Source organism: Pogoniulus pusillus, chromosome 2 (assembly GCF_015220805.1).
Source record: "Pogoniulus pusillus isolate bPogPus1 chromosome 2, bPogPus1.pri, whole genome shotgun sequence".
NCBI lineage: Eukaryota > Metazoa > Chordata > Aves > Piciformes > Lybiidae > Pogoniulus > Pogoniulus pusillus.
The window spans coordinates 42,799,904-42,812,676 of NC_087265.1; the positions used below are offsets into that span (position 1 = coordinate 42,799,904).

The 12,773-nt window shown below is 51.6% G+C and overlaps 2 protein-coding genes across 4 annotated transcripts in view; both read right to left on the reverse strand.

The window, feature by feature from the left end:
• Positions 1–1,198: 1,198 nt before the first annotated feature.
• Positions 1,199–5,107, reverse strand: DLX1 (distal-less homeobox 1). The gene is made up of 3 exons (XM_064162808.1): positions 4,003–5,107; positions 3,314–3,513; positions 1,199–2,923 (listed from the first exon to the last, which is right to left on the reverse strand). The coding sequence occupies exons 1-3, from the start codon at positions 4,313–4,315 to the stop codon at positions 2,669–2,671; spliced, it is 768 nt and encodes a 255-aa protein (XP_064018878.1). The 5' UTR covers positions 4,316–5,107; the 3' UTR covers positions 1,199–2,668.
• Positions 5,108–8,155: 3,048 nt separating this feature from the next.
• The window catches only part of METAP1D (methionyl aminopeptidase type 1D, mitochondrial), a 54,944-nt gene continuing 50,326 nt past the window's right edge, over positions 8,156–12,773 (reverse strand). For all 3 annotated transcript variants that reach the window (XM_064162788.1, XM_064162778.1, XM_064162798.1), the window contains 4 exons: positions 10,430–10,527; positions 9,587–9,634; positions 8,609–8,687; positions 8,156–8,471 (listed from right to left, as the gene is read on the reverse strand). In XM_064162788.1, the coding sequence (XP_064018858.1) occupies positions 8,393–8,471; positions 8,609–8,687; positions 9,587–9,634; positions 10,430–10,527 (304 nt within the window). In that variant the 3' untranslated portion in view covers positions 8,156–8,392. The remainder of the gene's footprint in view (positions 8,472–8,608; positions 8,688–9,586; positions 9,635–10,429; positions 10,528–12,773) is intronic.

The following is a 12,773-nucleotide window of genomic DNA, read 5'->3' on the forward strand; positions in this document are numbered from 1 at the left end:
GCAGGGTGACAATTGTTAAAGGTATAATATTCGAAATCAGGACTTAATCATTGTAATGAGGTATTGTTTCAATATAAGCACCTTTGGATTATTCATAGTTTAATTAATATCCTCATTATGAAAATCTTCGAATCAGATATTTGATGAACTACTTGTCAGCAACAAGGCAGAATTAATTAGGCCTGTACTGAGATTAACATTTTCAAATATACAATTACAGTAGACTCTAACTCAAGACCGCCTCGCTGTGAGAAAACTAATAATTTCTCTATTTGAACTGTTCGTAAGACGTTATTGAATTAGGAGGAGCTAATATATCTTTAAAGCTCTCCGAGCTGCTTGACCACCTAATTCCTGTCCGATAAAAGGCGTTTGGTCTCTGGCTCAGCTGTCGAAAGAGCTGCTAGGGTCCCGGGGCGCTGCGGGGCCTCTCCGCTCCCCCTCTGCACGGAGCTTCGGGCGGCTGGGGATCTGCCTTGGGTCGTGGCACCGGGGGAATTACAGAGCTAGGAAGTGCTTTTCGGGCTGGATCCGGCACCTCCGCGGGCCGTCGCGCCGCTTCTGCGCGCTCAGAGAGATGCTGTGCTGCAGCTCGTCGGCTGCGCGCCCGCGCCGCGCACTGTGGAGCGGGTGCGTATCTCGGGGCAGACGAGCATTGCCTCAGAGGGTCTGCTCAACCACTTCACCGCGAATCTTCGCGCAGAGCCGCGCACGGCCAGTGGGCCAACCCCTCCATTCTGCCTCCGAAGAGTAGCTGCGGGCCGTGCCGGGCGCTGGGCTGCCCAGGGAGCGGGCCCGGCCGACCCTGGCGCTATAGTAGCCGAGGCGGCACCGTGGCGGCACCGCGACGGCTCCACCGCTGAGGGGATGCGCGGTCCAGGCCGCCGGCCCAGCTGTCGGGGTCGAGGCTGTGCCGGCGGATCCGCATCCCCCCGTTCCTGCCTCCGACCTGTTCCCGGGTCCTCCCCGGCCTTTAGCCGCCCCTCCGCGGGGTGTGCTGCCGCGTATCGCGGTGTTCGCTGCTGCAGGGATGGGCTCGGCCGGGCACACTGGGGGAAAGCGGACTGGCCCTAAAACCGCGCCGCCTCCTTTTCTTTCCTTGCCTCCTGGTTACGGCCACCGCCGTCCCGCCAAGGACCATGTAGCCTGTCCCGGGCCCCGCTCCTGGCCGCGCTACCAGACAGGAAGCACACGTGTCTCTTTTTCCAAACCATAATTTTACTGTCTCAAAGAAACTTTATAACTTATATACAAAGATTTGTGATTTTTGTTTTGTTTTGTTGTTTTTTTTTTTTCCCCCAGATACAAAGCAATAAGTTAACATTCTCAATATAAAACTAAACTTTGACATATAGAACACTAAACACAGCCGAACTCAGTTTATCACATCTTCCGAGTGTCACAAGTAAAATGTCAAGATCTCAGTACACAAAGCATCATGTTTTACAGCCACACGAAACAGAACGGAAATAATAATTAAAAAAAGGCTAAATTTGTGCAACATGTTTACAGAACAATAATAATAATAATAATAATAATAATAATAATAATAATAATAAAGAATAAAATATGTACAGAGAGTAGCTCCTGCACGTCGGTTTGTGCATTTCGACTTCAGACTGGCTTTCCGCGGGAAGCTTCGCCGGCGCTGCGCCCGCCCGGCGGGTCCTACCCCGCCGCCGCCGTCGTGGCTCTCGTTCCGTCCTCCCCGCCTTGCCTCACTTCAGCAAAGCGCTCGGCAGCTGCTGCTATTCCACTTTACAGTACCAAACGATGTGCATTTATTTCCTTTGTTTAATACGCGAGAAATGCAAATCATTCGGAACAAACCTCTCCACATCAGCGAAGTATAAAAGTTATCGTAAAAGTTAAAAATCGCATTCTTCTGTTGCGGTGATTTACTGGGGGAGGAGGGGAGCCGCGGACGGGGGACAGTGTGTGGTTTTGTTTAAAGTAATCTGCGCGTCCGAACAGTGCACTCAAGTCGGATTGTCCGTTTGTCTCTAGCATTCTCGTAGTGGTAATTCAAATCAATAAATAAAACCCCTGTTTTCCCCTTTTAACAACCAACCAAAAATATATAGATGGAGAGTGAAAGATACAGAAAACGTCGAGGGAAAGAAGCTCTGGAAATTGTACAGCTTCCTTTCTCTTTGCAATTGAAGAGACCCTCAGGTCCGTGTGGTAAATAAATGACCTACATTTCAACAGACACAGACAGATAGGACAGAGGAGAGGGCTTTCCCCCCCACAAACATCTTTCTCTGATTGTCCCACAAAGCCGCGGCCGGCGCTCGCTCTGCTCCCAGGCTGTTGTGCGGTGCTCGGGGCCGCTCCGTCAGCTGTCAGTGGTGGGAACTGGCCCGCATCACATCTGTGCTCTCCTGCACCGAGCTACAGTGCAGCGTCCTAATGGCTGGATGGGCAAGAGACCTCCTGTTCGTTTGTACGCTTGAGTTTCTTTGTGGATTTTTCTCTCTCCTCTCTTTCCCTCGCTCTCCTTTCCCCCCTCCCTCCCCCTTTAAAAAAAAAAAAATCTTTAATTCCCTTTTTTGTTTGTCTGTTTGGGTTTTGTTTGTTGTTGGTTTTGTTTTGCGTTTTTTCCCGTAATAATTTCAATTATTTTCGTGATTGGTAGTGCTTGCGGTAGGGGAAAAAGGGTTTATAATCACATAAGCTGCGGCTGCTGCATTGCTTCTTGGTGGGCCGAAGGATACCACGACGTGTAGCTGGGGATGTAGGTGCCCGGGGTTCCCGACGAGGCCTTACCGGATGCGGAGGTGGTATTCCACACCGGGGGCACCGGTGGCGAGCTGCCCGAAAGAGCCCTGCCGTTGGTTAAAGCGCTGCTCTCCAGAGCGGCCCCTCCTTGCTTCATCAGCTTCTTGAATTTGGAGCGCTTGTTCTGAAACCAAATCTTCACCTGCAGTGGGAACAGAGCAGAGCTCAGCATCCCTCAGTATGATCCAGCATTCTCACTTTCTCCCTCGGGGTCCGACGGACCCCTCCATCCAGCGGCCTCCCAGCTTCTTCCCATTATCCTCCCCGCGGCTGCTGTGTCCATTGCTATTTTGTGTTCCAAAATGCCCGATAACAATCCCCACACATGCCTGCCCCGCCGCGGAGGCACTGCCGGTGCCGCGAAGGCCTCACGGTCCCTCGGCACCGGCTGCAACACCGCGGCAAGGTGGGCGTCGCAAGTGACCCGTTGCCTGAGGCTGCGACCCGTCTGCAGCGTGCGTGGGATCTTCCACGCCGGCACTGGGGATAGAGAGGGGACATAGGAGAGGGGTCGCCTTAGTGGGAGCTATACCTGGGTCTGAGTGAGTCCCAGAGATGCTGCGAGCTCGGCTCTTTCTGGGAGAGCCAGGTACTGAGTTTGTTGGAACCTCCTGTTCAAAGCCTGCAGCTGCAAACTGGAATAAATAGTTCTGGGTTTGCGGATTTTTTTCCCTTTCCCATTAAAGCGAACTTCCCCTCCTTCTACCACAGTGCTTTTCTCCGATTCGGCCCCTACAAACAAACGATGCAGAACAAATAATAATAACAGCAGCAATAGCAGCAGCGAGAGCAACAATACAGCAGCAACATCAACAATAACAATAATGAGAAGGAAGAAAAGTGAAGCTCGAGTAACGCTAACAAAGGCTGCGGGCGATTATAGCAGCCCAGGCTTCTTCCCAGAGAAAGTTTGCTATTTTTACAAGCTGCAGTTTAGGTTTAATTACCCTTAATTGCATACATTGTTTATAGTGCTACGCAATAAATAATTACGAAGACTAATACGTGCACATCTGGGCTGATTTATTTTTCAGCCAGGCATTGTGTGCTCTGTGTACTGCTCCCCTGTGATCCTCAGTCTCTCCTGACTAATATTTTGTAATTTAATTTCCCCCCCGATACATTTTTTTCTCCACACAAGCCCCCTCCTTCCCTTCTTTCCTTCCCTCCTTTCCTTCCCTCCCCTCCCTCCCCCAGCTTCCCAAAGCCGAGTGCACCTACCTGTCTCCTCTAACCGGGTCTGAGTCAGGCTGGAGCTGTTGGGGTAGGACTGCACTGAACTGATGTAGGGGTTGGTCGAGTGGCTGCTGACCGAGTTCACATAGGGGTAGCCCAACGGTCGGGAGAAGGACGAAGCTGTGCTGTACGAGCTGTCAGGCTGAGAGTGGCCCGCGGAGTGTAAACAGTGCATGGAATAGTGTCCGTGGGACATGGGAGAAGGAGACATTTGCTGGCTGGGCGGCCCAAACTCCATAAAAACAGCCTTCCCTGAGACGGGGCTATTTAGACTCTCTGGCATGGTAGTCATGGTCATTTCTTGTCGCTTGGTCTGTGTGTGTGTTCTCTCTTCAGCTTGCCTTTTTGGGGTCTGTTGTGTTTCTCAGGACAGGAAAGAACCCAATTTAAGCGGAACAGGGTTTTTCACTTTCCATTCATAAGAAAATGGAGTTTGTCTCTTTGAAAAGTCTAAGCATGATGCTGTAGATCTACACAAACTCGCCTAAAAGCTTTGACTCAGCCAAGTCTATGAATATTCATGAGCTGGCGGAGCTGATTGGTCCGCCGTCTTGCATAATCGCTTTGGATTGGTCAAAGGCGCTCTGGGCTAGCCCGGACCCTGGTGAGCGCGGAGAGCCGGACTGGCAGCGCCGCGCGTCCCCGAGCGCCGGCCGCACGCCCCGACGGCACCGCCGGCACCGCTTCGCGGCCTCTGACCCGCTCTGCCGGCTCCCCGGCCCCGTTCCGCTCCCCGGCTGGGGAGGCCGCCTGGGCCCCATCGAGGGCCTCCCGTTCCTGCCGCCGGCCAGGAAAGGCAGCGAGATGGCGCTTGGCAGGAGGCAGTGCACCTCTCTCCGCCCTTTCCCTCCGCCCCTTCGCGCGCAAGCGGAGCGGTGGGGTTGGCAGCCACCCGCCGTTGGCCCCGGCGGGCTCCCGGGGTGCTGGTCCGCCGTGCGGGCCCTGCTCCACGCCCCATTCCGGCAAGCAATGCGGGCCGCCCCCGCCTGCCCGGCCTCGCACACTCCGCGGGCTCGCAGGGGCTCACTGCTCCGGCCCGCGGGTCCCAGCGCCGCCCGGTTATTGCCGCTATTGCTGATAAAGAGGGAAAAAAAATCCTAACAACCAAACAACAAGAAGCCCCCAAACCCAACGAAACAAAAATCGCCCTGAACGGGCCAAACGGCGCATTTGAACTTAAAATGAAGACTTCCGCGCGCGTAAGCGGTAAATGAGGTGGGACTTGGGAGATCCTCCCCAGAAAGCCCACGATGAATCCCAAATTACTTTGTTAGATAATTAGAAAGTGTTGGTAATTATTTCTTTCATAATTCAGCGGTGTGACTGTAACAGGAAAACGATCTTGTGAAAGTTCACACGTGCAGATGTATTAGTTACTGATTCATTTGATTAAATGCTAGTCTCAAGTGCTCTGATCCACAGCTGAAGGCGGCCCCATTAGCATAACACTGATGTTTAATTTTCATACGCATAATTAGCCATATATTTAACACTAATAGCAACATGCAGCCTTCCAGCACTAAGCAGCCTGGGATTTGATCTGGCCTGGTCTGAACTTTCCCGGTTATACCTAAGCTGTCTAGGGTACGCAGTTATCACGGCACCGCATCTCTGTAATCAAGCACGTTTTGGCAAAGGGAGAACACCAGTAAAAGTGAACATTCAAAACAAATCGCGGCGCTGATGTTGCGCGAGGTGTCATTTCCGACCTGCCGTCTGCCGTACCCCGCCGGCGGCGGCAGGCACCCTCGGTAGCGGGGTTGGGGCATCCCCGGCCGTGCCCGCACGGTGCTCGGGCTCCTTCGGTAGCGAGAGTCCTGTAAGGAACATGCTCATGTGCGAAGCTGACAAGACCGAGCCCCTCCGCCCCTGGTCTTTAGACATACCACCGCCCCCTCTCCCCCCCTCACAAACCCTCCCCCCCCCCATTCATTAGTGTCTCTGTCGGGTTTAATTGCCCATTTCCTAACGCCTCTTTTACTTTCCCCTTCCCCCACCTCCCACTCCCGCCTTGTTGTTTTTGTTGTTTTGCTCAATAAGCGGTAATTTTTCCCCAAACCGCGGCGGCTGGGCGCGGGCAGGGGCGGTGGCGGTGTGTCCCCGCACGGACTCCTTCAGCTCCAGCTCCGCCGCCCGGGCCATGTAAGTGACCATCCGAGCCGGGTCTGCGCGCTTGTCTGAGGAGGGGACGGGCTTCCCCGCAGCTCTGGCAACTTTTGCGGGGGGGGTGGAGACTGCTCGGAGCTCGTCGGGTCTGCCGGTCTGCTGGGCGCAGGCAGTCCCGGGGCGAGCCACAATACCGCCGGCCTCGCTAAATCCCCGTAGGCCGGACACTGCACTTATGTTCACGCTCGTCCTTCTGGCGCAGGGCCGCAGCTGCCCCTCCGCGCAATCCCTGCCCCATGCAACGCGGCTTCGGCAGGCGCAGAGGGGCCGCAGCACGACCCAACTCCGGGAAGGCGATAGGTCCCGTCGGGGGTCTCATCCTGTATTCTTTTCAAGACCTCTTGCTTGAAGGGCTTGTGCGAGGCGCTCGCTGGCTGTTCTCGCGCAGCAGAGGAGGCATCTCTTTAGTCTCGTTCATAATTAGGATTACAAACTTACGCCATCACTGCCAGGGCTCCGCAGCGGCCGGTAAAACCCGCAGTCCCATAGTAGTCACCGACGCTACCTCAGAGGAGACCTATAAGAAGATGCCAGCAATCGCCTTGCTCCGGGCTGCTGAGGGGAGGGTGATTCCCTGCTCTGCCCTGTATCCCCTCACCACTCGCGCTGGAACTGGAGGCTGGCGGAGGGCTAAGGAACTGGGAGCAGTTTAGCATCTGCAGTGCAATCCAGGGGTTCCCGGCACCGCCAAAAAAGCCAGGAGGCTGACTCGCTGTTCCCCCGAGATGTGCGGGACCCCAAATTGCTCCCAGTCCCCTTCGACGGAGGCAGTGCGGCTGGGCGGCAGGGTCTTAGGGAACAAAATACATCTCCCTTCCCCCACCTCCCGAGTAGGGTTGGTGTCCCTGGGCTGCTGTCCCCCGCTCTTTAACCCTGTCGCACCAGTGAACTTGGCTGCGCGGGTTGTTTTCAGGCCTTCTGAGCTCCTCTCAGGGAAGACGGAGCTGAGTGGCTGCCCCGCGGTTTTCGCTGTGCTCTAGGGGGTTCCTGCTTTTTAAAAACATGTTGTTAGACACGATTAGAACTGGCAGCACGTTGTACTCGAGTGAAAACAAACATCAGAGCGAGGCGGCGGCTTATTCCTGTCCTGTATCACTGAGGATGCCGGTGCCGAGTGGTCCCGGACGCCTGCAACTGGCCCCTCCTCGGCACAGGATCGCATCTGTCTACAAACCCACATTGCTGCGGGTCTGGGGCACTCCTGGATGTCACTTGTTTTTCTCCAAGGCTACCCTGCATTTCACAGATCTGGGTGCTACTCCAGTTGTCTCTAAGTACCAAGGCTGGACCCATCCATCCCAACAGTGGGTCAGCAACTGAGGAGTTGCAAAGGAAAGCTGCCAACCCCAGCAAGCCCGGGAGAGGAGTGAGGTGATCACAAGGCAGAGAGGTACTCATAGCTCACAGAGACCATGAGTTTCAAACTTTGAGAAGCCAGGACTCATCCTCCAGACCACAAAATTCTCCATTTCTGTTAAATGCCTAAACTGCAGAGCACCTCTCCTTTAACTACCAACGGGCACCACAGAGCACCTATGACCCCAGAGTGGCTAATTCTTCAACTGGGACAATCACAGATCCCAAGTTCTCTTGGGATGTGTGCTTTGCATCTAATTTTTAATCACTTTTTTTTTTTTTTTAATGTTGTGTCAAGAGAAATTATCCAGGGCAGGACACAGGAGTACTGCTGCTAGGAAGGCTGTGGGGGAAGAGCCTGCTGTCTCTGCCTGCCACCTCTGGGAAACTTTTTTCCATCCTGATAGAAGTTTCAGCCTGGGAAACATCACTGTGCTAATCACACTGAAGACAAATTGACCCTATAGCTCAGATATAAAGGGAAAATGCTATGTTCCTCTGTTCTCTCAGCTGCACAGAGGCTGTGTCATCTGATATATGTTTGTCCCAGATAGGATTTGGAAGAGAGAAGACTGTCTCTCTGCTCCTTACCCTAAATAACCCAAACCCTTTGCACTTGCGGGCTGTGCCTGGCTGCTTCCAGACACAAACAAGACATGAGTCTTTTATTAAATACTCACCAGATAAAATTCAGAAAGGACTATGTTAAGAGCCAAACCCTCAAGCTGCTTGTTGTCTCCCCTACAGCAACTTACGCAGCACCCATTGCTCACAGACATAGAAACCTCCTCTGTCTTGAGTGAAACTTGAAATCCCAGAAGTACAGCAGGTGCCTCTGCTCCTTGCTCCATCTTCAGGTTTCTTCCACCAGTTTAGAGAGGATTTCTGCTCCCTCTGATGTAATCACAATGGTATGTTCAAACTGTGCTGATCTGAAATGCACATTTAGCAGTTATTAGGGGTCAATGCATCCTCCACACTTAAACTCACTTGGTTTTGTTTGGTTTTGTTCCATCTGTCAGGGATCAGCTTCACGGTTTATGAAAGACCAAAAAATAAAATCGGGCACCTTTTATTGTCTACAGAAATTGCAGTCCATTTATCCGTCAGAATCTTAAATTCAGGGGATCCTTCCATTATTATTGGCTCTGCAGTAAGAAAAACAAAATGCATTCTAGTTGCAATCCCATGTGGACTGTGAAGCAAGAAAGCAAGGTTGGGGGTGTCCCAGCAGGTAGCTCCCTTTCTGAACAGGTCCTGTCCTTCCTGGGCCAGCACTCTCTTGCAGCACTAAAACATGAACTAAAGAAGATGATGAAATCTCAAGGTAGGAAGTGCCCATTCCTCTTTTGTAAAAGTGGGAAATTTTAATCAAGCTTTAATTAAGATCCCGTGGATAACAACCAAAGCACTAACCACACTTACAAGCAGCAGATAGTTTTAAATATTTGAATTTTTGAACCAGGCTTAAAATGTTCATTAAACCAGCAAAACAACAATTTTCTTATTTCCCTCTAATTGATGCACCATTTAGCCACACAGTGAGAAAAAGGGCTTTCCCTGTTAGCTCTCCAGGATTGGTATTTAGCACACTCAGTCTACGCGGTGAGGCTCTGACTGGTTACCAGCGCTGCACTCCCCAAACCCAAACAGCAGCTCTAGCAAGGCAGCAAATGACAGAAGAGTCACCAGGCTGCTTGCTGGCAAATCATGGCTTGGGGGACATTGCATCCTTCTCATCCTCCACAGCCCAAGTCTGCCTGCAGAGTCTCCATCTTGCCAAAAATAGATGCCAAATATGTCATTTAATAAGATTTATAATAAACATTTAATTTTCTAAATCTTGTAATTTGGAAGTTATTTCACTCAATTGGTTGCTTAACGCCTTTAAAACAAATGATGCTCTAATATGGTTCCTAAGGGGTCAGTGTTGTAAAACATCGCCCTGTCTGCATGGGCATTTCTGTGCCTCAATAAAGAGGCGAGGCAGACCTGGGCTGCTCTGTGTGTACTGTTTAAAAGGAAGCCAGGGCAGAGCGTTACGAACCTACTGTGAACGCCATTCCTTCTTCCATTAGCAAATCGCTGTCATTGGCTGCGAAACAAAATAAAAACGCAGTTGTGGCCTTTTGTTTATTATTACTTCGAGTAAACGCCACCAGCACTTGGCTGGAATGGCTGAAACCCCTTTTCGGCTCGCAGGTGCCGCACACGCCGATCCCCGCCGCGAACCACAGCACCCGCCGAAAGCGCTCCCATCCCGGCCCCCGCGGGACCTCCCCTACGGAGACTCCTTCCACGCCGGGCCCTAAGGTTTAACGTTTCAGCGGGGATTTTTGTTTGCTCTGTGACAAACTTTGCCGGCGTGGTTGGGCCGGGGGAGGGATGGGGAGTGCAAGGATACGCGGGATACGGCGGGCCAGGGGCAGCAGTCCGGGGGCCCCCAGCTACCCAGATGACTTCATTAAGCTTGTGATTTGGCCTCAAAAATAGTCACGCAGCTCTCGGTAAAGAGGGCCGAGGCTGCCCGCCAGCTTCCCAGCGTGGAAGACTGCCCCGCCGGGGCCGGCGGCGTGCGCGGGTGCGGGGGGAGCTCCACGTGTTTTACCGCACTCCCTTCCCTTCCCTTCCCTTCCCTTCCCTTCCCTTCCCTTCCCTTCCCTTCCCTTCCCTTCCCTTCCCTTCCCTTCCCTTCCCTTCCCTTCCCTTCCCTTCCCTTCCCTTCCCTTCCCTTCCCTTCCCTTCCCTTCCCTTCCCTTCCCTTCCCTTCCCTTCCCTTCCCTTCCCTTCCCTTCCCTTCCCTTCCCTTCCCTTCCCTTCCCTTCCCTTCCCTTCCCGCGGTGTCGGTGTGAGCGCGGGGGGAGGCGGGCCTGGCCGGCGGGCCGCTTACCATGGTGCCACACCTCGGGGTGCCCGTGGAAATACGACCCAATGCCATGGCCAATGAAGAATGGGCAAACCTGGAAGCCACCACGCTGTGCCACGGAGCTGCAGGGGCAAAGGAGACAAGTTGAGGCAGCATGCCCTGATCACCACACCTGCAAAATGACCTTGGCCCCTGCCACCACGTTAGTGGCACCTCCCAGGTCATGCATGCTCACACTCCTGCCCCAGTGCTGGGTCACCACTTTGTGCCCTCTCTGAAAGACAGCAGTCACTGGAGCTAGCACTGGTGAGCCATTGTTACATGTCATAGTTAACATGCCTACCTGCCAGTGGAGGCTGGTAGCTTCTGTGCCAGCCTTGCTGTCTAAGCAAGATGGTAGTGTGCTGTCTGCTTGTCTGATTGAGGGTAGCCTTTTTCATGAGTGCACTGGGAACTCATTTTAACACAGGACAGCCAACACATCACCAAACTGTAACCTCTGGAGTCCACCCTAGGTACAGAGCCCATTCTGGGCCATGTACTCATTGCCAGGACCGTTTTTTTCCTGCAGGAGATAAAGATCCTTGCCTGGCAGGGTGAGTTAAGAACCCTACCACTTCCCTTGAGGAATACTGCAAGCATTCAGTACCAAAACATATTGAAAATCCAGCAAATCTGTTCACACTATTTAACAACTATTTCTAACTAATCTATCATCACAGCAGCAAAACCAAATCATAACCACGGTGTTTCACTTCTGCTTGGGACATCTGTCCTGTCCTTCAAGGACTACCTCAAGGAGCAGCATCCTGGAGAGGTGCCTGCAAGAACACGGCCAAGTACTGATGAAGATAAGGAAAACTAATTCCTTATCTTGATCCCTAAATATCTGGAGATATGTGGGGTGTCCTCTAGCTGCTGGGCCAACCCTTATTTGCAGGTTTCACTCTTCTACACTTACTCAAGATGGATGCAGTGGTAGAGAGGGTGACTTAAGGCAGCTCAGTCAGGAGGACTGCCCACATCTGAAACTGAAATACATGCAAATTTGTCCTGAAGGTGGATTAGAAGTGACAAGGAAGCTACCTTTGAACCTGCACACCATCCTCATACTACTAAAATCAAACAGGCAAGAAAGGAGACACTCAACCTGAAAAGATTTCACCTGCAACACAAAAAGCTTCATTTGTTTGTTTTGAAACAGTGTAGGCACTTAAAAATGTTTAAAAAAGAACGTTAAGAAAAGTTAAGGAACTCAGATAAAAGTGTGTGCTCTCACAGAAATGAAAACATGTTAAACCCCACAGGGAGAATCTTATTCAGTGCAAAGTGCCCTCAGCTTGCTGCATGAAGTAATCCCTTTGCACACCAGGCTTCACAGACACTGCAGTGATGGCTCCAGTGCCTGTGGGTCACTGTCCCAGAATTTAATGTCACTGCAATTGAGGAACATAGTGTTCCACCACAGTGAAAAATGCAATGAGGAAGGAGAGTCAGGTCAATGGTTAATAATGCTGCAGTGTTCAGACCTTAAAAGCACTTCTTAACAGGACCTGTATATTAACTTTTACCTACTCACTGCCTTGATACAAGGACTCATAGTATCTCTTTCATTAACTCTGGAGAAGAATGGAAATTTCAAGTTTAGGTGCCCTCAAACTCTTAAGTACTGTCAAAGACTGTTATGCAATGAGGCTAGAAGTTGGGCTTCACTATGCTGTGTTCAAAGTCCAGGATTTTATCTTACACATCACTTATGTGGAAAAAAAAGATGAAAGTTTATGTAGCAAAAAGTCCTACTAGGGATGGAAAAGACTTTATTCTGTGCCTTTCTATCATGTCACCCGTGTCTGGGTCAAGAACTTGGCCCACAGACTATGACAATGCTGAAGGCCAAGGAAGAAGGCCAAGGCATGGAAAGCAGTTAGGAAGCCAGATTACTTGGAAATATACCCCAAACAAAAGCTTTTTTTTCTGTGCAGCTATTCCTCTGAGCATCACAGCTACATACTCTCCTGTGTCAGTGGAAGCTCTTGCCCCAGTATTCAGCTGCTGCTGAGGAGGGCAGCAGTAGCAGCTGTGTGCTGGGTACTGGGACTTGAGTACCAGGGCACACAGATGGCAGCATTAAGACAGTATCCTGTCCTTATATTGTCAAAGAAGTGGTTCTTGTGTATTTCAAGGGTGAATTCTGCCACTTTCTTGCCAAAAAGCTTTGAAACAAGTTTGTTGGCATCAATACCTCAGCAATTACTGTCTGTGATCAAAACAGGGGATCTTGGACGTCACAGGGCTTTGACATCTGCAGTGGCAGATGCCCATGCCCCTCCTCTTTCCCACACAGTAATGTATTCTTTACATAAAAGTC

Bases quoted from the DNA above. Each gene is read 5' to 3' on its own strand.
- DLX1 (XM_064162808.1), bottom strand. From the start codon at position 4,315: ATGACCATGACTACCATGCCAGAGAGTCTAAATAGCCCCGTCTCAGGG. The intron at 3,514-4,002 runs GTAGGTGCACTC...GTTTGTTTGTAG, and splicing joins GACCCGGTTAGAGGAGACAG to GGGCCGAATCGGAGAAAAGC. The intron at 2,924-3,313 runs GTATAGCTCCCA...TTCCCACTGCAG, and splicing joins TGGGACTCACTCAGACCCAG to GTGAAGATTTGGTTTCAGAA.